Source organism: Pogoniulus pusillus, chromosome 9, assembly GCF_015220805.1.
Source record: "Pogoniulus pusillus isolate bPogPus1 chromosome 9, bPogPus1.pri, whole genome shotgun sequence".
Taxonomy (NCBI): Eukaryota; Metazoa; Chordata; class Aves; order Piciformes; family Lybiidae; genus Pogoniulus; species Pogoniulus pusillus.
The window spans coordinates 17800660-17826943 of NC_087272.1; the positions used below are offsets into that span (position 1 = coordinate 17800660).

Here is a 26284-nt window from a genome sequence, read left to right on the forward strand (position 1 = left end):
AAAACCAACAACAAGTGATTTCTGATTTAATTTTCTTCTTGGACAATGAGTCAATTCTGGAAAAAAATACAAGTGGTCAATGTGAGGCAATGACTTGGCATCAGGATGCACAGTCTAAAGACAGAAGAGAAGAAGCTATAGACAGAGTTCTTCTAGGACTTTAGTTCATGATTTGGTACTCTCTTGTATCTCCACTTGGTCTTCATCTAAGCTAAGTGTAGTTAAGAGTTGTGCCTTTCTCTTGCATCTGGAAGAGAGTGTGGCTCCACTTAAACAGATGTCTAGCAGGAAGAAAACCATGAGACAGGTTAGAAATTGAGATTGATTGTATTGGTCATTGAAGAGTGGCACTTGGTGCAGCAGGAATTCCACGTGAAATGCATCCAAAGGATTATTTCTTTCTCTAGGCTCTGTTCACAGTGCAAGCTACAGTAATGTTTGTGTTTCTCTGATAGAAATTTCCTGCCTAGTAAGTTAAAACACTTTACGACAGGGATAATATGAAAATGCTATAAAATCCTATAGTGGTCCTATTAAAAGGTCCAAAGCATTCTAAAATATGTCCTCTCATGGCAATAGTTAAGTTCTAGGAAGTTTTTACAAATTTATCTGCCCTTTCTTGACAGAATGAAAGAAAAGATTATTTAGATGGCCAAGCTCTTACAATTTTAGAGAGTATGATTAACTATGCCTATAATGAGATCTACTTCTTCTAGTAATGCAATTATTGTTAATAGCTGTTCTGGAACTAAGAAAGAAAATCTGTTTAAGCTGCAGTGGAATGTAATTATTTAAAGCATTATATTCACCCATCCTCATTAACATTGACATGAAACATTTTAGCTTCTCATTAGTGCCACACAAGCACTTTCCAAAGTATTTTAAAATCTTACACTTCCTTTTTTTCTTTTTTTTTAAAGTATGCACAAAGTGTAGCTACGAAAGTATTCCACTTCTGCCATTATCTCATGGCAAGAAGATCATATATATTCCTCTGGAAAGATGCTAAGAGTCTTTCTAAGGCAGGGGGAAGGTAAATGTCATGACAGACTACACTAACTGATATTTTATTTCTGGAGTAGAAGAAAATTAATAATCTGATGTGCTTCTCCATCCTCTTCCAGCTACCTTATCTGTGGGTATACTTGAGTCAAGTTTGCAGATAGAATCTTCACCCCACAGTGGTCAATTTTGATGGGAACACCAAGCATAAATTGCTGGCTAGAGCTAAGCATACAGCACATGCATTCTCTGTGCTCAGCTGAACACTCAGGGCCTTAGTAGGCTTGCTGTTTTTATATATGCTACCCAAAAAAATGTCAATAATGCTGCAAAAAAACCAAAATATGCACTGATTTTGCAGCATGTTCACACAAAACCAAAGCTCAGTTTCCTACAGGTGAATTTCTTTCTTTTTTTTTTCTTTTTTTCTTTCTTTTTTTTTTTAACATAGTGATCATAAAGGGCAAATCTATGAACAAACCCCAGTTAAACAATAGACTGAAAATATCAGATCAGCCATTTACACATCAAAACAACCTCTGCTGAAAATAGTACATTGTTATGAGTGACTCATGATGAATTGAACCCCATGAACATGTAAAAACTGCATTTGTGAAATTAAATATTATTGTTACATAATATGTTCACCTCACTCTGTTGTCAAATTTCCCTCATGTCCAGTGCAAACACTTCTGCATCTAAAGGCTGAATTTAATCCTCAGATTTCAGAAGACCAAAAGAAAATAAAACAGAGTAAGCCTTTGGAAATATGGGCATTTTAGCATTCATAATACAAAAAGACAAATTGCTGTACTAGGTATGTTTCAGCAGGTAGATGCAAGGGCAAGTTTCATCAAGGTATTAAGTGCTTCCAAATCTCTGCTCCCATTTAAATTTGCAACAAAACTTTTACTGGCTTAAATGAGGGAAGAAATAATAATCCAGCCTAAGGTAGTGAAAATCCTGTTGATAACTTTTGGTTTAACAGAATGAATGTTCATGATGCGTACATATTACTACATTAGTTAAAGTACCACTTAGTTATTTTTCATTTCATTTCACCAGTGACACAGAAAAGACTACACTGTGCTGAGCTGCAGCTGACAGTTAACTGCTCCTTTTAAAACATGCAAGATTTCTTATTTAAAAATTAACTTGGAAGTTGGGGGGAGGGGGTAGAAACCTATAAATTAAATCAGTTTTACTGCCAATTTTTGCCTCATCCAACATTTTAAAACACTACTTCTCAGATAGACTGCTTCACTCATTCATGGGCAATACTTTGGCTCCATGTGCATTTATATAAGTGAGAAGAATTTTCGACCTCCTCTCTACTACATCAATAAGTTTTTCAATTCCTTTTCTGCCTCCTTGGCTCTCCCAGTATATTTTGTCGAGGAACAAAGACTGAAGCAACTTCTCACGTAAACGCTGGCTTCTCAGCACTGAAACTGCAGACTCAGGGAATCTGGAAAAGCACAAAGAAGTTCATCAGCTTTACTATGAATTGCAATATTTATGCTGTGGCTTAGTGATCAATTCTATGAATATAGACTGCAAGTCAGCAACAGAAGCCCATGCATGCCTAATGATATGTGTGTTAATTGCATCTTTCACAGCACTTTGATTACTTTTGAGATGCACCCTGTAAATGCCTTGGGATGGTGATATTTATTCCAGTAACTCAGTGTCTTATGCTTAAACAGGGAAGAAATTATCAGTCTTTCTAGAAAATTATTACTTTAAAACTTACTCATTGATTCCTTGCAGTATTTTGAAGTCAAGATTGTCTTCGTTTCGGTCAAAGAAACCTTTATTGTCGATAAAGGCCAAATGTCTTCGGTCATGCCCTCTCTGGACTATGTGCGTCAGTTCAATGGCATTCTGATCACTACATTTCAGCTTCAGTCCTTGCTGCATGCAGGAATCTTCTTTGAGAGGTTTGAATCCACAGCAGTTTTTGTCTAGTCGATTATAGATCTAAAATAAAGTATAGCAGAGTGCCAAGTGAAAACAATATCAAAGCATTTGGGGCAAAGTGTCACTGTAAGACATTACTTATTAACAGCTGGCAGGAAAGCAAGTTCAGGACAAACGTAATTGAAGTCAGCAGTGAACTGGCATTGAGCACTCAGTCCGCATACATCACATACTGTTAGAAGCAATTTCTCAGATTGCCTATTTTACCCGTATTTTAGCCACATTTTCTTACATCAGTAACAATTCTTTGAAAACAATGTAACAATATCACTGTGTAACTGGAATAGCAAAATGGTGAATACAGTTCTATTTCTTTTCAGAACGCTGTAGTCTTTGCACGTTCTCTTTGCTGGAGAACAATAGAAAGAGCACAGTGTGATGCACACAGTGGGTCTCCATTTTGTGGCACCTACTATACTAATAGTATGCAAAATAATTGAAGGATTAGTAAGTGGCATAGCAAACCATCAGAAGCTACAAAAAGCAAGAAGAGTATATTTATAATCAGAAAGCAGCCTCCCCGAGTTGCAGTGTTGTGTATACTTTAATGACACAAGGATCTAGGCTATTTTTTCCCATGCAAAGCCTTGTTTATTCACTGCACAGCACTTAGCTGGAAGGAATACATCTGGTCTAACTTTAGCGGTGTAAATGTTAAGCATCTCTTCTGACTCAGTCATTTATGTTCCATTTCATAAACAATGACAAGAACAAGACACCTCCAGAGGAAAGGATGCCATTTTAGGATAACTAATACAGGAAGGATAAATCACTCCTTGAAAGTACTTCTACCTCTGTTGATTAGATGAGAGCAAAGGGCCCTGAGTGCACAAACAGCCTGTTATTGCCCTAAGCAGCCTCTCCTGGTACCTCTACACAAACCTACTCTCTCTGTGGGCCCAAGATCCCCGGTTAAGCTCTGGACTGGCACCTCAGCCACCCTTTGAGCCCTCTGGAGTAGACTTTCTGTGTCTAGTGCATGTGTATACCTAATGCTTGTCTTGCTATCTGATGTTCCTGGGTTGCTGCTCATGGTCCCTGCTCCTTGGCTTTGGAGCTGGCTAAGTGTCTTGTCTGTGCCTAATGCCCACTGGGTTATCAATGGGAACTGTGGCTTCCACCACCTTTTCTGTTCGGTTGCCTGGGCAGAGCCCTTGTTTGGTCTCATTTGGAGAGGCAATGATTATGTGCAATATCTAACTGAGGAACAGAAGTCATATTCATCAGTTGCTGCTCTACTCTTCCCTTACTAAGCTGCTCGCCAGGTTCTTAAAAGGAAGGAAAATGTAACACTGTAACTGCCATCTTGATTCAGATTTCAGCTGACACATATCACTTACATTAACTCTTGGGGCTAAGGAGGTGCAGGAAAGACCACATAATAAAAAACAATGGTTTAGTGTTTTGAACATAGTGAAAGTGTCCAGGAGAAGCAGATGGTTGCCTCAAGTTGTGTTAAAAGAAGTCTGAAGACAAAAGCAGTCAGTTTCTTTGATCTCTTCTTCAGCGAGCTCTTTCTCTGATTGCAAGTTTTGGATATTTTAATTGTAAGATACAATCAGAGTTCAAACTGTACAAATACATCTCTTCCCCACTTTAAAAAAGACAATATAAAAATAAAAAGACTTTTCTAGAAGTCCTGTGTGTGCTCGTGTGACTTTGAAGCAGAGAGCTGCATTCAGTAAATCTTTTACCTGCAGAAGAAAATCAAAGAGTGCCATCTTGGACCACTCGTGATGATGGATCTCAGTACAGCCCCACTCAGCTTTGGGAACTTTACCATTCTGCCAGCACTTCTGCTTTAATAGCAGCTGATATTGCCCCCAGGTTAGCCTCACTGAAGAATGGGTGTTACTATCTGTTGGACTCAGTGAGGAATCCCAGAGAATAACAGGACGGGCTTGACCATCTGAAAAAGGAAAACCAAATCATTGGCATAGTGTAATACTGTCAAATTTACTTGATCATTCCCTAGATATTGTCTGAGCATCAATAATTATACCATTTTATCAAATAGATAAATGCAGCTGAAACTATCTGTCTTTCAAATGCCCATGAAGCCAGAGATGATCCTGAAAAGAAGCTTTTGGAAACTTTCATGAAGGCAGCAACATCCACAGCACACTCTCCATAGCAAGCCAGACAGAATAACAAAGAGGTATTTATGCCAACAGCAAAGTAAAAGCTGCTAATGTGAACGCTCCATCTGTAAGCAAATCGAAGCCAAATTAAAAGGCAACTTGCTCAAAGGAAGCTGAGTTGAAACAAGAGATGTTATCTTTGCCCATACTTAGTAATGAATCACAACATATTCATCAACAAAGCATGAAAGTTCCCACATGTAATCAACCCCAAGAGAAAAAGTAGTCTTCTAAATGGGAATGTATATCCTCTTAGACATGACTTACACATAGAGACAATTCCTCTCAAGCCAATCCATTGTGTTCCACCAGCTCTTTAACTTCCCCCCAGTTGCCCAACGTTTCCTTGGGAACACAGAAAGAGTCCTTCCACGAGGAACATCAATCTCTCTTTTTCATTAGGATCAGTACTACTTTTATCAGCACCATGTTCAACACTTCACTGGAAAAAAAAAAGTGCTGAGCAATCCTAAAAATCTGGCTTCTACTGAGGTGTCTGAATAAGTATTTAGGAAATTAATTTGGGAAATCCTAACCATTTCTCCATCTCTCACATTCTGGCTTCATCACTTACATTTATATAACTTCAGCCAAGTCGGGTCAGCTACTGTTTTGGAAATTGAAAAAAGAGGGGGGGAGGTGTGGAGGGCTGGGAAAAAGACAGCTTTCTTAAGATCAAGTCTGATTATTTTTGTATCTCCAAGAACAGCTTAATGAATTTTTCTACAAACTAAATACTTAAATGGGCTTCTAACAATACAAATGACTCCAGTCTACACAAAAGGGATGTGATAAGCAATAACAAAATAAATACTAGAAAAATATGAATAGTATCTTGCCAGTTTCCATTAAGACACAAAAAACATTTCTAAAAGCTGAAAGCTAAATACAGGAAATGTTTGCATTTCAGAGGAAATGGGGGCAGAAAAGATGAGCCAAAATAAAATCTTTCAACTTTGTGATATAAATTGAACTACAGGAATATGAAACAGCAGCTTCAGTAAAGAGCAGTGACTCAATTTTTTGGCATTTGCAGGAAAAACACGAAGCTGCTGAATTAAAGCAGATAAGGGGTCTGATTCATAGCTGCATTGTCATGACCCCATTGAAATCAGTTGAGCTCTTCTGATTCCAGTTTTGTGAGGATGTGGCTGAGTTAACTGAATGGTGAAAACTAACATCTGGCTAAGAACCAGAACTTCCAGTTTGATGTGGCCAAAACTGAGGAGACCAATCACATTTCAGAATAAGTTCAGGGTTTTGTGCACATGCTCCTTTCCTGATCATCATAATATAACACAATGGACTACAGCTTTTCTGTTGCAACAGCTGCATCCCACTGAATCTCACACAAAGTTGATTGACTTCATTTTATTTTTATCTGCCATTTTCCATCTATATCTAAAGATGATCTGCTCAGCTGTGTGGAAAGACTTTTCAAAGCTTGTGTTGGGACCAGCTTCCTTAGAATTCATATAAATTTCTAAGCATCAGAATATTTCTAAGTATTTCTTAGGCACTAAGGAGATACTGGCTCAGGATATCCTAAGTAAGCCAACAGAGATGAAACCTCAGGCTTCTGAAACTGGAGTACCTATGGTACTCAAACTGCCTCACGTGTGGTTAGATAATGTAGCACTGCATGTTTCATGCAGCACTGGCATTATCTTAGGAAACCACACTCCACAGCACTTCAAAAAGCCTGTGTGTTCCTTAATCACAAATAGGCTATTGCAAATGTTACTCTTCAGTCTTATGCTTTAACTTATACTTTAACTGCAGCACTTTTTATAACTTTCTTGAAAATACTTTCAATCATGCCCATCAAAGATTTGCTCTTTTCAGTGATGTTCTCATAAAGTAGTTAAAAGCATTTCTCAAACTCTTCATTGTTCACTGTAAAATACTACTGTTTACCACTGCCATCTTTAAAGAAAAAGTTCAGTTGTCCATATATTAGAAGGAGAGGGGCAGACATACAGAGCATTAGTTGAATTTTTGAGTTTAAGATCTAAGGGAGGCAGAAGCAGAAATCACAGAGAAATTAGGTGATTTGGTTTTCTGTCTTTTCTCTACACTTTATTTGCAATGGTTCTATCCTGCAATGGGTAGACATATGGATGTCAGGATCAAGGAATGCGTGAAATGTGCATTAGTTGCTCTCTAGACTATGGACTGCATTACTGCTTATACATTAACTTCTCTATCCAACAGAATATTGGAAATACACCCTCTGGTACCACAGTGTAAGTCATTTGGGATTTTAGACAGAATGTAGGACAGATAAATTGGAGCATGCCAGAGCACTCTGAATGCTTAAGGCAGCATTAGTTTTTCTCATTAATTGCCCTGACATTAGTGGTTCCTATTATATCTACCTGCTTTTGGATAAATTGTGGTGAGACAGCAGATGCAGGCTGATATAATACAGAAAAACTTACAGTTCCACTTATCAGTAGAGGCCAGTAAAGCAAAATGGTAAACACAGCCAGTGGAATTATCCATTACAAGACATTTCTCTATTTGCAATTAAACAACCATGAATGGTGTTACTCAAATGAAGACATTCTCACAGTATTTTAGGGAAAACAGGGGTTTTTTGTTTTTTTTTTTTCCAATCTTTAGCTTAAGAAAGTCCAACTGAATTGAGTATACCTGTGCTTATTCTCACAGTAGAGGATAAAATACACTTAGCCAAGCTTATGGTATCAGCAAACCAGAATGGAAGAGCAGTGGTTGTAGATCAACCCAGAACACTGGCATCATCCCACCCTCCACACGCTGTCACTGAGAGGCAATACATGCAGTCATTTTACTTAGCTTTTGTGCAAATGAAGGTAGGGCTGTGACACCAAGCATGGTCTTCTATGCCTCTTCTGTTAGCTTGATCAAATAATGAATATTCTCAGTCCTGTGGTATTAATGTGACCATCCCACAGCTTATACACAATGGTCAGTCTCCATTTTTTCCAGAACAGATATGATTATTATGATTATTTTTGTTTTCAGGCTTATCTTTCTTTGTTTATAGGTGTTTTGGTGCTTTTGAGGTATTTCTCCCCCTATACTCTGCCCTGGTGAGATTGTATCTGGAATATTTTGTCCAGTTCTGGGCCCCTCAGTTCAAGAAAGACAGGGAACTGCTTGAAAGAGTCCAGCACAGAGCCACAAGGATGCTGAAGGGAGTGAAACATCTCCTTTGTGAGGAAAGGCTGAGAGAGATGGGTTTTTTCAGCTTGGAGAAGAGGAAACTGAGGGGTGACCTCATTAATGTTTACAAATACATGAAAGGTGAGTATTGGAAGGACAAAGCCAGGCTCTTCTCAGTGATATCCAATGATGGGAAAAGGGGCAACAGGTGCAAACTGGACCATAGGAGGTTCCATATGAACATAAGGGAAAACTTTTTCACTGTGAGGATGACACAGCACCAGACTAGCCTGTCCAAAGAAGTTGTGGAATCTCCTTCATTTGAGGACATCCAAAACCTCCTTGGACACATTTCTGTGTGACCTCCCCTACGTGCCTCTAGGTCATCCTGCTCTGGCAGGGGGGGTGGACTAGATGATCTTTCAAGGTCCCTTCTAGCCCCTAAAATTCTGATTCTGTGAATGACTGCTTTTGCATGACCCAAATCATGCTCTTTTAGACTGTACTACTGAGCTCAAAAGGGTTTTGCCCATCTGTACTCCCCAGACATTTTAGGCTCAGCCAATTAATTGCAAACATAGGAGAGAAATAGTTACCATAACTGACTTTTCCACCCATAATTGAAAAATAAGATAAACCATTAAAAAAAAAATCAGCTACCTGTTAAAAAAGTTTTACAATTGACCAAAGAGGGCAAGCAGACAGAGGATTTGAATATAGTATTTTGGTAGACCTTTAAAAAACATCAGAGGGCGATTTGTGGGAGTAGGGGAAACAGAACCTATACAAGGATTTAGTAAGCGGCTCTTTGAAACTGCTTTTGACAAAATGAATGACAGTTTTGAAAAGCCCATTTTCGAAGATATTAATGCTACATCAAACATGTCTCGTTAGATCACATCACAAGTGAGGCAAGCTAAAGGGATGTCACGGAGAGAGAGATGTCAGCCCAGAAATTGTGCACATTTATATACACAGGCACAAGCCCTAATCCTGCGTTGCTTTCTTTCCTATATGCATAACCATGGCTTACACAAGCTGCCCTGAAAAAGTGCCACCTAATCTTAATTTAAAAACATATGGGTTATAGAAATGAACTCACTAATTGCTCATGTTATTTTTAAGGATATATTTTTTGCTCATTTTCTCAACACAGACATTTTTCAGATTATACCAGACACAAGAATGTAAATAGAAATAAGCTCAATTAGATACTGGGCATCTAAGCCCCAGCATATTTCCACGTTCAGGAAATAGAGACAGACAAGGTACAGTAACTGTTCCTAATGCTCTGCTCACTCATTAGATGGAAAAAATGAAGTGAGACCAAAATAATGTTATTTCTCTTCTCATCACCTAGCAACACTTTTCATGATACATAGCCAGTTATGAGGAAAAGAAAACTAGAGGACAAAATGACACTCTGCCTCAGACAGTCCAACACATACTGTAAGGTGACGGGCAATGAGTCATACAATGCACAATTAGCTTAATAGCAGTTTTCAGAGCCTTGCAGTCTGTCATCTCTGCAGCTACACTGTGCAGAGTTTCTCCAACTGAACTACCTTAATGCCTTGTGACAGCTCTACAGCAGTAAATCTTGTTCCTAAAAATAAACTAGGCATAATGTATCTTCCATGCTCTGCAAGTATTAATGATATTCAGAAGCTTCCAAACTGCTGTTCCTAGAGATTCATTCACATTGAGCTGCCAAAGGGAAGGTTTACAAAGCAGGAAGGAATTGGAGATCACTGGGTTGTATCCTGCTGTCACATTTCAGAAAGTTGTTCTTGCAGTACATTTTCAAGAAATGCAGACTGATACAGAAGTATTTGGGAAAAGCTAATTTCAGCAGCAAGGAATAAACACAAAAACATAGCTAACCACTTTAGCAATGATTCATTAAAGTGCAACGTAATCCTCTTGGGTTGCGATTCGTGACTGTACAAACATAGTGGTTAGGCTGAAGACATTGAACAAGATAGCAGTTAGAAGCAGACTTCTAATGTACATCGAATATATATGAAATCCACTTTCAATTTCTCTAAAAGTTAAACCCCACATTTTTTGATTGAAAACTTTATCCTGATTGTGTCACAGGTATATTGAAATACTGAAATATTTCTTTTTCTGCATAATAGACAAATGTGAGTAGGAAACCTCAAAATGTAGAGTAGGATTCACTAAAAGGCAGTCGGGTTTGGTTTTTCTAATGAGCAGGGGAGAAGAAAGCACTTTTTAAAATGTTTCAGTTCCCAGAGGTATTACTACTCTCAAAGTAGCATGAAGCTGCTGCAGGAAGGTTCTATACCTCTTCAAGTAGAGTAACTGACTAAACACAAACCCTCTTTCCTGTCACCTGGTTAGAGGTGAATTCCTGTGTTCCTTTTCAACAATATTTTATTAAAATCAAATCTAAAATATGAGAACAGTTTAAAAGATGTTTTAAAATATTGATTGAACCACAGGATATTCCAGAATTTCTTTCACCAGTTTCACTTCGGACAGTCTGTACAACGTCATGCAAGCCACAGATGACTCCCTCTCTTTGTTCTCATTTCAGACTCTCATGGAAGGGAAACTGCTACTGCCCTCAGCAGCTCAATGGTATTTGATCTAAACTTCGGAGCACTACATCCTGTGGACAGGATAATTGCACTGCAGAAGTTACACATATATACCAGCTTTATTTCCCTGTAATGATGGGGTTAGCTCTCAGGCTCACAAGAGTTAAAGGTGGCAGCTACTGCACTGTGATTAACGTGGGAGCGGGAAGGAAACCTCAACATTCCACCTGCAAGCTGAAAATCATAGGAATGTGTTACCTTGGAAGAACTCCAATCTCCTGCTTACAGAAGGTAAGCTCCTGTTTAGTCCCAAGATCCTATCCAAATGAAAGGCAAACACTTCACTCATGTCAAGGGGTCTTTTGATGATGCCACAATGTCCCTGGTTACAAGCAGCTCCTGTGGTGTTGTGATCTCTGGCAAATACCAGCAGGACTGCTTTGTGAGAAGGTACTTCTTGGATGCTCTCTATCCGAGAATCCGCCAGCATGCGCATGTTTCGGATGTCATCTTTGCTCAGCCATGAGGGAGAGCTCTCACTGTAAATTCTGATGTTGCTTTCCTCAGGCAGAGGCTGTGCCTTTACAGGGATCCCCTCAGGTCTCCGGTGTCCCCTCTCCCTGACTGCCATTCCTTTTTGCCTGTGTTCATCCAGCTGATGCTTTCTCACATCCAGAGATACTGCTGCTTCCCTTGTGCCCACAGCATGTGTGGCCCTTCCTGGGTGTTGGGCAAAGGCCTTCTCCCAGCCTGTAAAAGTGGCTTCTGGAAAGCGCTGCCTGTAAGACAAAGGGGTTGCATGTTTCTTCCTGCGCTTTGGCTTCACTGTACCTCTGATATTGGCAGGCTTGCTGCGCTTGGATCGCAGGGTGATATAAACTACGTTGGGTGGCAGCAAGGTCCCATTGCTACCAAGCTGGGGTTCCTGGAAATTGGGTGGTGACAGGGTGCCATCCAGTGGGATGCCCAGAAAAGGAGATTGGGCTGCATCTTGGAGACTTCCGGAACGTATTTTTTGATGTCCTCCTTTGTGCTGGGGTAAAACATGACCCACTTGACTGATGAGGAACCCCAGGTAGATCACACACACGGTGCCCACTAGCAGATTCCTCCTTGTCCTTGGTCGCCTGCAAGTCCAAATCCTCAGCAACCGTGAGGGGCACAGGCAGCAAATAAACAAGTTTTTTATTTTACTTGGCTGATCAAAGGTAGTCATTTCTCTAGTGAATCCACATAATGAAAACAGCATAAAGTCTTCTGGATGTTCCAGACAGGATGATGATACATGATTTCCCTTCCCCGATTTCTAGTTCTCCTTTTCCAAATAGCTTCCAGCATGGGTGATGGACAGAAACTACTGATATGCCTGGGAATGTGTTTACCACTAGGGATGCTGACACTCCACCTTCTCAAGCCATTAAATTCTTATCAGCCACCAACAGAGGAAGTGATTGGCTTCAGAGAATGAATGGAGCCGGCTGCGTAAGCAAAGTTTACTGACCTGTAGTCTAAAAGATCTGAAGTATCTCCTTTGCAAACTGCAAAAAGAAAATAGTAGTTTTCTCACATATGGCATCTGTGGCTTTGTATTTTTAAGAGACAGGAGTTCTAGAGGAGACATCTAGAAATTTGTCAGGATGCGTTTTTCAGTTTCTCATTACAGTATAAATTAAACACCAAAACCACAAAACACAGGCACAATTTGCAATCTCATCTAGCTGTATCCCAGCATTACAAGAAAATCTTGTCAAACTCAGTTCATAGCCATCTCTTTCTTGAGACAAGGTCTTCACTAAGCCTATGTTATAGAAATGCTGTAAATTATACAATATTAACCACCAGCAACTGTAGTAGTTAAATATGCACATATTCACTAATATAGAAATGTGTTAGCAGTGCCAAGTAATTTATAAACACACTTTAAAGATGAAAGATTATTAATTCTCTTCACTCTTCTAACAAGATGAATAGGATCTAGCTAAAGTACTTCAAATAAAATACATCATTTCAAAGAAACAAAGACAATAATTGCACATTATGTATATTGCTATAAGAATATAAAACCTCTTACCTCTTCAGCTTGGCATATCCTTTGCTCTGGTAAACTCCTTAAGTTAATAAAAGTAACCTAGTAGAAGCTGGCGTCCACAAAGTATTCTAGCACATATTTCAGTTTTAAGTATGGATCACATTTAGGTATTTCATTGCAAGCTAAATACTGTTTGGAAGCTGACTCTACTGAAAAGTGGCTTGCATATAAACTCCTATAAACTTATAGGAACCTCATATTATTTAAAAACAAAACAAAACAACAACAACAACAAATCCCAAACTCAAACCCAGCAACTTCTATTTTAAATTCTCTTATGAAAAGTCTTGGTGAAGTATGTGCCTTCCAAAAGTGCATTCCATCAATTTCTAACTCCTGAGGGCCCTCTAGTGCACTGCATGCAAATATACTGAAGAAATTCCCATTTCTACGTCGGTATTTTTTTCAAAATTTGAGATACACAGCCCACACACTTCCCTGCCACCATAATTTTAGAACGTTTGGGAACAATATGATCTTGTGATGGGAAATTAAAACCAGATAGTGGCTTTTAAAACGCTATTAACGTGCTATTAAACAGCTCCGGAGTGATTCCTATTTGTGCTTTCCAAAATGAGGCATAAAATAGTCACGTCAGAGTTGGAAAAGCTGAGGCAGGGAGAAATTAAGGGGTTGTCCAGAGTAAAGAAGTGATGCTGGCAAAGCTCTGACTTCTGATTCCTTGTTTATTCTAAGTACAAAATAATAAAATGTAGCTCAAGCTAACGGTGGTGTTCTCTTCCCTATAATTAATATTAAGGGGAATAGATAGCTAAGGAAATGGTTTATGTTTCACATGGATCCAATCTGTACTTACAAAAATTTGTGAGTAGGTATTTTCACTAGCCATTACTTCACTTTTCTCCTAAATACGTAGTATCAAGTTAAGATTTCAGCATCCATGCCTGTTACTGGTTAAAGAACCTTCATATCATTTGCTTTTTCCAAATTTGAGTGCTTGAATGAATAGGGATTGTAAGGAAATCTCTCTTTTTTTAGTTCAAATTCGACTGAAGAGATATAGCCCAAAGAAGATAATCCAAAAAGCTCCAGAGAAGAGTATCAATAAAGTCAGGAAAGGTATGGTTACTGCTGCTTAACAATTTTTATAGTTTAAAGAAGTTGCCAAAGACAGACATTATGAGATCAGCCTTAGATGCTTGAAGGTTGCTCTGAAAGATGGAAGGTCATTACCAGAAGCACCAGCTTTGCAACCATTTGACCATTCTTCTGAAGCCAAAATTCCATACCTCTCTTTATCCTTGGACCCCTGAAAGAGTGTGGTTTCAGCTGGCCTCCTTATTTTATGTGCTCTTGCCTTCTATGTGCAGACAGTTCAATTAACTCCTTTACTAACATTTTTTGCCTGACTAAAATAATGTAACACATAGCTTACATTACCTTTGGAATAAGAAACACTTTTTATTCCAGGCTACATTTGTGGTTACTGTATGGGATAGTGTTTCTCTTGGATACACTATAGCTAAGCTGTTTCCATAGAGACACTCTGCAGCTCATCTCTGTCAGGCAGGGAGACATCATGTTAAAGCAGTTGATAAATGGTGCACTCCTTGCTTTAGTGAGTCCATGGGACTGAGAATTTACACTCTCGAGAAAATATGTACGTCCTTATTACAAGTAATACAGATTTGTTTGGCAAAATAGGAATTGTTATTGCAGAAATCTTGTGTTACGTTTGTAAGGAGATTGATCTGGGCTGCCATCTGGAAACTGAACTCCAAGAGGGCTGCACGAAATGTTTCTTTCGTGACTAAGCATGCTGACTAACCGTCTGAGCTTTAGCGGGTCTGAGGCAAATCCTTACAGGGAAATCTACATCTTGACATTGTGCAGATTTTTTCCTACTCAGGACTGTTTGTCGAACAACGTGGGAGTTTCCCAGGGTGCAAAGTGGTAACTTCAGGGCTTAGGGGGGAAAAACTGCTGTTTGCCAGCTGCCCAGCCTGCATGCCCTGACCTGGCAGGGAGCTTTCCCTGCCTTGCCGTTCAGCAGAGGGGCAGCGGACAAGAAGTGATCCTGCCTCTCCAGGATGCCCGAGGAGCTCAGCAGGTGCCTGCAGCCCCTTGGCTCCACAGCAGCTCGCAGCTGGCAAAGAGGCCAGAGAAGCTGTTGAGAAGTCTCACAAGAGGCTATCCTTTCTTCTCTAGTAGGAATGCTGTCTTCAAACCATGTCTGTGTTCCGGGAGAGAGGCTGCCAAAAGCAGACAGCTTTTTTTATCATGGGTAGCGTGGTAGCAGCAACAGCCTGCGAACCTCACAGGTGACCTAACACTAAAAAATGAAGTAGCTGGCTCATCAGCTGCCGTTTAAGACTCGAAAGGAACAAAGGGACCTTTATCACGACACCTGCGCCTGAACGCGTTAGTATTTCCACCCCGCCAGCAAGGCAGCCTGCGCCCCCCGACAGCCCCGCTCTGCCGCTGCTGCTTGCCACGGCAAACGCGCTGAAAGGCGGGCAAACATGGGGCAAAAGCCTCCCCCGCCCGCCGCAGGCTGCCCTTCACCCTCCCGTACGGCAGGGAACCGAACGGGCAGGAGGTGGACCGAGGGGAGGGGAGGGGCGGTGCAGACCCGGACGGGAGGCTGGAGCGGCGCTGGATCGGTGGGGGAAGGTGGAGACAGCCGCAAGGAGGGCCCAGGGCGGGGCTCAGCCAGTACGCGTCCGGCTGCGAGAGCAGAGCGACGTAACCCTCCGTGGCAGGGCGCTGGGGAAAGGTATGCGGCCGGAAGGAGGGGGATCTGAATAAGTTCCCTCGCAGTGTGCGTTGCTGAGCAGCTGGGCTGCCCAGGCGACCTCTTCTTCCTTCGGCGGCGGCTGTGGCCGAGGTCTGGGCCTTCCCCGTCGGCAGGCCGTGTCCCGCTTGCAGCCTGGGCCTCCACCGCGGAAGCGCGGAGGTTGTTTGCGTCGAAGGAAGCACCATCCGCCTGTGTGGAGAGCTCAGCTGCATGTTTTTCAGTGTTGCATGACACCACATGCAGAAATTACTGCCCAAGGAACGCCTTTCAAAAGCGTTCGTCTTGGGGAAGTGAAGAGACATTTCTGGAGCAGCCTCTCAGGTGGCGCAGTGTCACCTGAGAGCGTTGCTCCGAGCTACCTCGGGGCTGGGGAAGAATCTCCTAAATTAAGGACAAAAGTATCTGCTCTTACTAGGGAAAACATGCAAACAGTGTGACCTGCAGCCTCTGGAAAAAAAGTTCGACTGACAACAGTTGCTTTCAGATCTTGGTAACAGCTTGGCTCTGCCTTGAGGTGAAAGCTTCCACGGAAAATCTTGATTTGCTGCCAGTTTGCATAGGATGCAGCAATCTGTTGATGCACATTAAGTGTGCATCATAATATGTTGTGTTTCTGTGCAAGGGAATAAAATCGTGGCATAATTTTGAGGGAAAATGTGAAAATACAGAGAACAACCTTACAGTGAGGTAAACCAGTGAAATTAGAATGTTAGGGGTAAAGTGCACCAGCAGAATTCTGCAGTGTTTGCAGCTTGGAAACCACAGAGTGCCTTTGAGTTAGGACTACTTAGGGAAAGAAAACTCTCATTCAAGAAACAGCAACGGTTCCAGTTGTCTATACTTGAGTTTCAGGTGTAGCCAGTGTATCCTAATGCCTTGGGAGGCTCAGCAAATACTTGTAGCTTGGCATTTGTTAGCTACAAACCTTTGGAAGCATGTGTGGTGCAAATCTATCCAGCAGTAACATAGGATTGCAGAGAAGAGGCTTTTAGTGAACTCTTTGAATCTCTCTGGTGTGCACATGTGTGAAAAAAAAGTACAGTCAACTTAATGACCAATTGCAGTTCATTATTTGTACTTGACAGTGGATCATAAAATCTTAGAATTTCAAGTTTAGCTTGGAAGGGATCTATGGAGGTCATCCAGTTCAACTCCCTGCTTAAAGCAGTGCTGTCATCAAAGCTAGAGCAGGTTCTTCCAAACCTTGTATAGCCAAACTTTCTCTTGAGTGCCTTAAACAGATGTTGAAAATTGGGGCTGACATCTGGCCAAATTTAGAGCTAAGTGGCAAAGAAAGAGTTTTAAGCATTCATAATGAAGCATACTCTTTACTTGGAAGTTTTGTTTTCTTTCTGACTTTGGTGTCACGGTTCTGGTTCTCCAACTGCACAACAGTCCTCAAAGTGCACGATACAGAGATTTCTGGAAGGAGAAAAGCAAGCAGGAAAGTATATTGCCCTGCAGCAGAGATTTTTCTCTTAGAGTACTAACATTTAAAAAATATTTCTCTGTCTATTAACAAAATCAAAAAGTCAGTTTTGAAAAGGTCTTAGTATTTTACCAGCATGATTACTTACTTAAAGGCTAAAGTACTGCATTCTGCATTCATTATGTCTTACTTGTCCACTAAATGGGTTGTGTTCACTCAGTGAGTGAGTCAAGGTAGATGGAATGAAGATAGCTGATGAAAGCCATTCTCTATCTTAATCTATTGTAGAGTCACAGTGTTTCTTAGCCTGTGAAGTCAGGTTTTGAAGTGTCTTAGATTAAATGTGTGCCATAGACATGTCTTAATACAGTGAAAACTTCTTGGAGAAGCATATCTTTTAAGTAGGCAAGAAAGATGAAGAGAGAAGGAGAAAAATATAAGATACACAAAAATACCTGTGCTGTTGCACCTTGATGATGTCTAATAAATGTCATCTGTGTTACTCATAGGTATTCAAGTTAGAAATATACTTAAATCTTTCAAGGAGAACAGTTGTAGTCACTAAATTGTTATATTTGTTGTTATTCTGTGCTTTCCACCTACTAATGCAAATAATTAATTTCAGCTAACACCCATGGACCTGCTAAAGCTCTAAAAAGCAAAACCTCAGCAGATGCAGTTTTCAGTATCCTACGGACTCTAGAGAAGGTAAGGCTGAAGGTAAAATGAGATGAAAGAATGTGCTGCAGCTCAGCTTTTCCTTTTGTGCAGAAAGAGTAATCACAACACCCCTTACAGGACATGGCAAAATTTCCACCGTTCTAATTTCAGCTTTTTTCCTTCAGGCAGTAGCTAGTCCACCTACACTGGGGAATGTCAAGCTGCATTAGGATATCATTTGGGCCACTATAAATAGCATTACTTTGGCAATGGGATTACATACATTTTTCTATAAATGTGCACCTTTATACTTACAGCAGTATCTTGTTGGCATTTGAGGTTAAATTTCCAAATTCTTTTTATATCTGTTGTCTTTTGAGCATGGTCTTAAGATTACGTGTGCAAAGATCTTATAATTGTAGCCACCTTCTGTATCAAAGTCATACTCTATATTAAAACTATATATGTGGTGCTTCCTTCAGGTGTAAGCTTTTAAAAAAAGAGGTACTATGTGATTAAAAAAACCTCTTTATTTCTCATTACAGTTATGTGGAATGAACAAAGAAACATTAGAGGCAGCTTCCACACAGATAAAAAGGACTTGTATTCACATTTTATATCAGCTAGAGCAACACTGTGATTGATCTTTATGATGCTATTTTGATCCCACTGTGCCTGTTCCTGGTTTCTAGGCAACAGGTCTGCAAATTACTATAGCTTCTTCTGCCTGTTGAGATGTTGCCTGTGCCTTGCTTTTACACGCCCCAGTGTGACCTCTCTTTGGCTACAGGAATGCGGAATATTTTGATAGAGCGTCTCCCTAAAGTGTCAGGGCTTCTGATAGACATCATAATCTTTGAGTGCATCTCTTCATTCATGTCATTGAGTGTTTTCAGGCACTGATTATGAAACATACATCTGTTCTTAAGTTATTTCATTCACATTCTGTGGTAGCTTTTTTGGGGGTTATATGGTCTAGCCTTGAGCTCTGTGGTAAAGGGTTGGACTTAATGATCTATGAGGCCTCTTCCAACCTTGATGATACTGTGATACTAACTTCGTGTTTATTTCCAGCTTTTGAGAGATGGATAAGTAGAGTCCTCCAAGTTTCATACTTCTGACCTAGGTTGATGCTACGTTTAATTCCACTCTTTGATTTTCAGAATCTGTCAGGACCTGCAGCAAAGCATCTCCATAGAAAGAGCCATCTTTAGAACAAAGATGAACATCAGGAAACCTTACAGTACCTTTAATGTCAGCAATGGAACAGATCTAGCTATTGGCTTTACCTCTTCCACAATGGCTGTCCTTCTGTTTGGTACAAACTTTGTGCCTGTTAAGAAATTTGATACTGGTGATGGTAAACTTATTTATATTCTTCCATTTTGTTTGTGTTGCTTGGTTGGTTGGTTTTGGTTTTGTTGGGGGTTTTGCTAATGGGAATAATATTTTACCAGCAGATATGAGAGTTTCTATAGTTAGAGTTAAAAATATCACTGTCTTAATCTGTAGACCATGTTTTAATTTTCTTTGCTCTTGTTGAGGTGTAAAGTGGTAGTATATTGTGACAGATCTCTGGAAGAGCCTTTTAATGTTTTGTTTAACAATGATAATTAGTTAGTTAATTAGGTAATAGGTTGGGCTCAATGATCTTAGAGGTATTTTCCAACCTGGTTGATTGTGTGATAATGTGCATTTCTTTAGCATTTTGTAATGGAAAGCAAAATATCTTTTCTTCCCTTGTGGGGATTCTTAAATGCATACAGCTTTATTTATGCTGTTAAAGTTGTTTTGGAGTATTGTAGTGCCTTTCAATTCTGGACCTAACATAAACCCCCCAAAAAAATATTTAATACTTTTATCTGGTGATTTGGTATGAGGAAGCAACTGCTTGTACTTCCTACTTGGACTTTGATCACTTCACTGTAATAGGTTCATGTTGTATTTGCATCTTTATTTGAGGAAGAGTCATTTACCAGATCTTTAGATGAATATAAATCTACCATCATTTTACTGCAGTGACAGTATCTGTATTATATGTTGCATATAGCCTCTTTTTTCATCCCAAATATGGTCCTAACAACTAGGCTTTGAAATCTTAGCTCAGCCTATTTGACATTAGGGAATCTATATAGAGAAAAAAGAGATCTGCCCAAAGTTCTATCATCCTTGGTGTCCTGGGTTGGTGAAAAAGTGTGAGCCCTGAGCTTTGAAGGAGTTTTGTCCATTGCAGTTATCCATGCTAGCTGCTACTTGGGTAGTGGCAGAAGTTTGCAGTTACTGAATATCCTTTTAGTCAGAAGCTTGTTAAAATTTTCATGTGTTTGAAAATCAGGGCTAGTGTAATCTTTGTCCACTAAAATGTCTTTTGCAGCTACTTGTAAAGAAAATGTTGGCAGATTATTTAACACCCACCCTAAACCACTTATTATTATCATATTGTAACATGATTCTCTGAAGTTCACAAAATAGGTACCTAGCTTCCAATTTTTTCTGTAGTCTTTATCTATAATAGTATGTTAAGAGATTCACACATTCCATACTGTACAAGTTCTCTAGTGTGCATTTGCTTTTTCCATAGGAATGTTCTTCCAGTGGATTCTCTGTGCCTCCATATGGCTAGTGTCTTTGGTGGTCAATTTAATCCAGAATTGCCCCCAGTTTTGGCCTCTAGCTATGGTTGGGGGTTTCGTGTGGGCAACAGGTGAGAGTGAAAATTCTATTTCTTGAAACACAAAGTAATAATAACTTTTAATATTAAAAATAGCAGTAAAAAACTTTTACATATATAAAGTAGTCATTATTTGGGGTTTTTAAGTCTCATTATTAATGTACCCTTACAACACATGTTCTTTTATTGTTCCTTAATCAGCAACTTTTAAAATGGTATTGAGGAAAAGTGTGTTGAATGCATTTATTTTTTCTAAAAATTATTTGCTATGACCTCATAGTTGCTTACTTTTCTTGCCTTCTGAACAGTCACTAAAGCAAAAATATGCAAGATCAGAGTCTAGTATTTAACTGATTTTAATTTTGGTTTGGTTTTGTTCTGTTTTGTTTCAGGCAATGTTGCAGTTGTCCCTATTGTTAAAACTATTGGCTTAGCTCTTGGTCTTTTGATATGGGCTTCTTTTAATTTGCTGACAGGTTGGGCAAGTTCAAGGTGAGTGTGTTTAAGTCTTAAGTTATGCATTAGTAATGTCACTTGTTCTTCATTAATAACCACAGTGAAAACACTGTCACAAATAAAGAGGATCTATCACATATATAAGATTTTTTTCTCTCTTGATGGAAAATACTCAGGTTACATTTGCTTTTTTTGGTTTTGAGTTTTCTCAATCTCAGTATGAAAGAGAATGTGCAGTGATGTTCATTAACATAACTTAGTGAATAAATAATGTATTCAGTACTGTAGAAATAGTACACTGTATTTTCCATCTCCAACATGGGCTGATAAAATTTTATTATTTTTTAAAAGTCAGTGTATATTAGCATAAAGATTACTTTTGTACAATAGATGCAGCTTTGTGCAAGCCAACTGAAGCATAGATCCAATATTGCAAATTATAAACTTAGGCAGAATTATTTGCATGAGCAAAGATTTTGAAGACTGGGCTATAATTTAGCTATTTGTATGCAGTCAGTACAGCTCAGTGAAACTATTTTAAAATTCCAGATTTGGTTGGTTTGGAATTGACCCAGAAGAGGTATCAAGACCAATCTTAAATTCTGTTGGAGCTGGACTTTCATTATTAAGGTAAAATGATATCCTTACAATAAATTTCTGTAATAGGAGATAAATGTTTTGTGTTTTAACTAGAGGGCAGTTTTTTTGCAGGTGGATATACTGCAGAATTCATAAGCTGTTCATACTTAACGGGTCAGTGTTGTACTTCAGAATAGTACAATGGTGAAATGGTTATTCATGAACACAGAAATACATTTCTGAGATCAAATGCATGTTCAGGCAAAGCAGTGATAAACTTAATGTCTCCCTAGCTTGGTTATTCAAATGTTTCACTTTTCCCAGATTTCATGAGAGAAGAAAAGCTTACTAGAAAAATTTTAGTGAGAAAACCTCTGAAAGATTTGCAATCTGACTTTAGTCAGTAAGGGGTATAAAGCCTCACTAACTCTAGATGATGCCACAAGATTTCTTCCCAGATCACTCAGAGTCTGTGAAAAACCAAAGGCTTGCATTATCTGTTGTCCACAATAGCTCCCTGTCTTGTAACGCTTAAGCTTCACTTAGAGCAGCTTCCAAACAGTGTCGTTCTTTGGGGTCCTTGAAAGGGCTTTTTTTATTACTTGTATGAGTGCATGTTTTGGTCCAAACACAGAGGAAGGAGGATCTCCATTATGTAACACTGTTCTTATTTTCCAACTGGGTAGCCAGGAAGGTCTTTATAGGAACATAAGGATGGCTCTTATTCCCAGGTGTAGTAGGCTAACATCCTTTTATCTCTATTTTTATTTCTTCAGTTGGAGATAAATCCTTCAGAGACATGCTGTTTACACTTATGAGAAAGAATTCCTAAATTATTAAAATACCTTTCATAAAAAACAGATTCTGCCAGTTCGGTTCATACATATTTACCTGATTTCCTAGAGCCAGAGGTACGAGTAGTAGTGTTACCCTTTCTTCCTCATTTTATTAGCTTAGTGCACTGGAGTAGCTCTGAGCAATACCCCCTCTTCTTCCATGTGTGCATAAACCCCTGAAGGATCAGTATCCTTCACATGCAATAGAAGACTAAAAATTTGACTTTTTTCCTTGAACACTGATCCAGTTCAGTACAATTTAAGCTTTTCCATATAGACGTTTCAGTCAGATGTGCCATTGTGTGTGTGGTTTGGTGCAAAAGGAAGCTGTAAAGCAATATATGATTGTAACTGTACACTATAAAGAGGAGACATTTCAGTCTTCAAGCATAGAAGAGAGCTTATATAAAGTGATACAAAGACTACTTACTGAAGTTGCTTGTTAAGACTGTTAAAATTATTAACATTTATTGAAGTGATTTTAGGGTAATAATGAAAATAATGTACCTCTAAATGTAACTTTGGTGTCTGGATGCAGAATGTTACATCCTTATGAACTGACATGATATTTATTTCTGTATTAGCTGACATGATATTTATTTCTGTATTTTCTCTCCTGAGTGCTGTCATATTTCTGTTTATAAAAACTGAAGTCCAGAGTTCTTCAGCTTCATTAGAAAGCACACCTTTACTGAGAGAAAGTGTAAGTACTCTGCAGTTGTTATTTTACAATGAAAGTACATAACCATTAAAAAAAAAAATTGCTTGATGTTAAGTATATATGCTAGGATTTATGGTAGTTTACATAAAACTACCAAAATATGCGTTGATTATATTCAGTTTGTGGATCCTGTCTGTCCAGCCAAATGCAAGAAACAGAAAATATTTTCTCAAGTGTTCTTTCACTACTGTCAACTTTAAATGGCTTTGAAGACCTTTTTCATTATAACAGAGATTATATAAAAGACAGTGTATATTGGTTTTGTGTCTGAGAGGGGCAAACCATTTTAATTAAAACTAGAAGGGTAGTTAGAGGAAAGACAATAACTCTTAGTGACCCAATTTTTGATGCATTACAAAGGCAGGAGACAAGTCGCTGGTTCTCAGCATCATCTGTGGCATAGGTAGGAGGTCGAGGTGTATTGATTGAGTGTTGCTCCTTCTGGTGCTCCAAGCATGCAACAAAATGTAGAGAACAATAGGTCTCTTTTTACCAGTGTACTAGTCTACTTCAGCACTTGGTTGCTACCTGAGTAGAATCCCCTGCAGAGTTTTCTGGCTGTGCTTTGTGCTCACTAGAGGTTCTTGTCTAGTAGACTGAATTGCAGGATTAAAGAGAAACTGAACTTTCTTTAAGTTGCAGACAGGGATGTTAAATTTCTGAAAATGGTCTTATTCAGATATTAACAACCAAGCTGTCAACAAAAGACAAACCTGCATAATAAATCAAATCTACAGGTTGAATTACTCATCAAATTAAAAGAAGGACAGGCCAGCTCTACTCAAATGCAGGTTAAAAAATGCTAGTGAGTGCTTTACTATGTAGCAAAAAAAGAGTCCATATCCAAACTCATAAACTGAGATACTATTTTATTCAAAAACCTTCTTACTTTCTACAGTGTATGTTTGCAAAATCTTTTTGTTTCTCCTTCTATTTCCATTTTATTTTCTTAGAGCAAAACTGCTTGTTTTAATAAATTGTTGGAGATTTTTTAAAAAACTGTAACTAAACCAAACTTGTGTGAAATGTCTTGGTTTTTTTGCAGTCTATTAATGCTTCAGAAGATACCTCTGATGACTCATGGGTGGACAGCCTTTCTCCAGCAAAAAAGAGACTCATGCAAGTCATTAGCAGTTCTTTTACTGGTGCGGGCCAAGTTGCCAGAGAAAGTAGTTGAATGCAACATAAGAGCAGAATTTGTATCCTGTGCTTTTCCTAGTGCAGCCGTGCACTGATAAGTAATAGGTTTTAAATTGGTGTAGTGTGCATATTTATATATGAATATCTCCACAGTTCATTAGATTATTTCCTTAGCACTGTTGAGTATGCTTTATCTTACTAGTTTTTAGTTACTACTTGTAGTAACATTTGGCAAAGTAAATAGCAGTAGTGACCAAGTAATTATGGAGCTGGTTTTGTGTCACTTCGTTGATTTGCACTCCAGCCTAGAAGTAGCCTTTGCTAATAACATGCTTCCAAGTGAACACATCTGGAGGAGGCATGGCAGCATGGTAAGAAGACAGCAGAAGTGTTCCAAGGTGGAAACAGCAGCTAGCAAGGTACCTTTGTCAGGACTGGAGGCAGAGAAAGGGAGGCCTAAAGAGGCAGTGAACTTAGGAAAACTATTATAGAGTATGTAGGCTGAGCAGTGAAGCTGCAGGTGGGAGAGTTTTCACTATATTTTTGTTTCAGCCTAGCTCTACTTTTAAGAAATCCTAGTTAGGTGATTTTTCATTAATCTAGACTGCAGGCTCTTGGGGCAGGAATTACTTATGTTGCTTGTCCACAAAGTATAAGAAAAATAACATCTGAACCATTTCTACATTAGAAAATAAGAATGTGCTAGAGTGCACTATTTTTACCGTGTTTTTATCTATTTTTATATGATACATAGTCTTTAACTGCAATGCTGCACTTGTCTTAGTGTGTTGATACTTCCCTAATTAACAGTAGGCTATTTTCTCTGATTTTTGCTCTTTTTAAAGAGGATGTAGCCTGGCTGTAGTAGCTGGAGTACTCTATGGTTCCAGTTTTGTACCAGTACTTTACATCAAGGACCATGGAAGAAGAAATGAAACTGTATACACTGGAGCGAGTCAATTTGGTAAGGTCACTCGTACTTTTTTTTTATCAGTGGAGTATGTTCTGCTTTTATAAAGATGGTATTTTTGATATGCCTGAAAATATCACAGTATCACAGTATTATCAGGGTTGGAAAAGACCTCACAGATCATCAAGTCCAACCCTTCACCACAGAGCTCAAGGCTAGACCATGGCACCATCAAGTCCAACCCTTCACCACAGAGCTCAAGGCTAGACCATGGCACCAAGTGCCACGTCCAATCTTGCCTTGAACAGCCCCAGGGACGGCAACTCCACCACCTCCCCGGGCAGCCCATTCCAGTGTCCAATGACTCTCTCAGTGAAGAACTTTCTCCTCACCTCCAGCCTAAATCTCCCCTGGCACAGCCTGAGGCTGTCCCCTCTTGTTCTGGTGCTGGCCACCTGAGAGAAGAGAGCAACCTCCTCCTGGCCACAACCACCCCTCAGGTAGTTATAGACAGCAATAAGGTCACCCCTGAGCCTCCTCTTCCCCAGGCTAAACAATCCCAGCTCCCTCAGCCTCTCTTCGTAGGGCTTGTGCTCGAGGTCTCTCACCAGCCTCGTCGCCCTTCTCTGGACACTTAGACTGTGACAACTTATTAGTTCTGCCCTATGTTGTGTGTTGTCATCATCTCAGTACTTGCACTGCTTTTTTTCTCAGAAGTGAATTACACCACTAAAAGAACAGTGAGAAACAGCCCAGAGGATACCATACTTAACTCACAGATGCATTTCAAAAGGCATTAAATACTTGCACTCTAAAACCACAAAGTTCATATGCCTGAAACATGAGGTAAACAATGGCACAAGTTGTACCAATTGCCAAATTAGTACACCAATAAAGGAAGAGGAGAAAGTTGATCATAACTGATCATAATAACAATATAATAATTAATATTTTTCATTTTTTTAAATGGAAACCTCTTAACATAAGCCTAATTGCCAATTTTAAACTACATTTCCCAAGAAACATTTTCCTAAATATTTAGTGTGTAATCTATCAGGTAATACAGCAGCAGCTTACAGCTGAAGCTGCATAATGTTGCTGTTAAGAGTTTGCTTATTATGTTACATACCTTTTCTCTTGAGTACTGAAACTGATATATTCCCCAGCTAGACACAGCAGATGTTATCGTTACTGT

At 39.3% G+C, this 26284-nt stretch overlaps 2 protein-coding genes across 5 annotated transcripts in view; one reads left to right on the forward strand and one right to left on the reverse strand.

Moving 5' to 3' along the window:
* Positions 1-12338, reverse strand: GASK1B (golgi associated kinase 1B). Its single transcript, XM_064148715.1, has 4 exons — positions 11099-12338; positions 4677-4891; positions 2756-2982; positions 1-2470 (listed from the first exon to the last, which is right to left on the reverse strand). Exons 1-4 carry the CDS (start codon positions 12087-12089, stop codon positions 2263-2265), a joined length of 1641 nt encoding a protein of 546 aa, XP_064004785.1. The 5' UTR covers positions 12090-12338; the 3' UTR covers positions 1-2262.
* Positions 11023-26284, forward strand: part of TMEM144 (transmembrane protein 144) — a 21019-nt gene continuing 5757 nt past the window's right edge. The window contains exons 1-9 of one of the 4 annotated variants that reach the window (XM_064148718.1): positions 11023-11131; positions 17742-17824; positions 18940-19136; positions 20358-20480; positions 20840-20939; positions 21453-21533; positions 22940-23021; positions 24085-24158; positions 25025-25143. In XM_064148718.1, coding sequence (XP_064004788.1) covers positions 18998-19136; positions 20358-20480; positions 20840-20939; positions 21453-21533; positions 22940-23021; positions 24085-24158; positions 25025-25143 — 718 coding nt within the window. In that variant the 5' untranslated portion in view covers positions 11023-11131; positions 17742-17824; positions 18940-18997. Of the gene's footprint in view, positions 11132-15532; positions 15667-15775; positions 15879-17741; positions 17825-18939; positions 19137-20357; positions 20481-20839; positions 20940-21452; positions 21534-22939; positions 23022-24084; positions 24159-25024; positions 25144-26284 lie in introns of those variants that run through there. The other 3 variants (XM_064148719.1, XM_064148716.1, XM_064148717.1) reach the window with 3 other exon arrangements.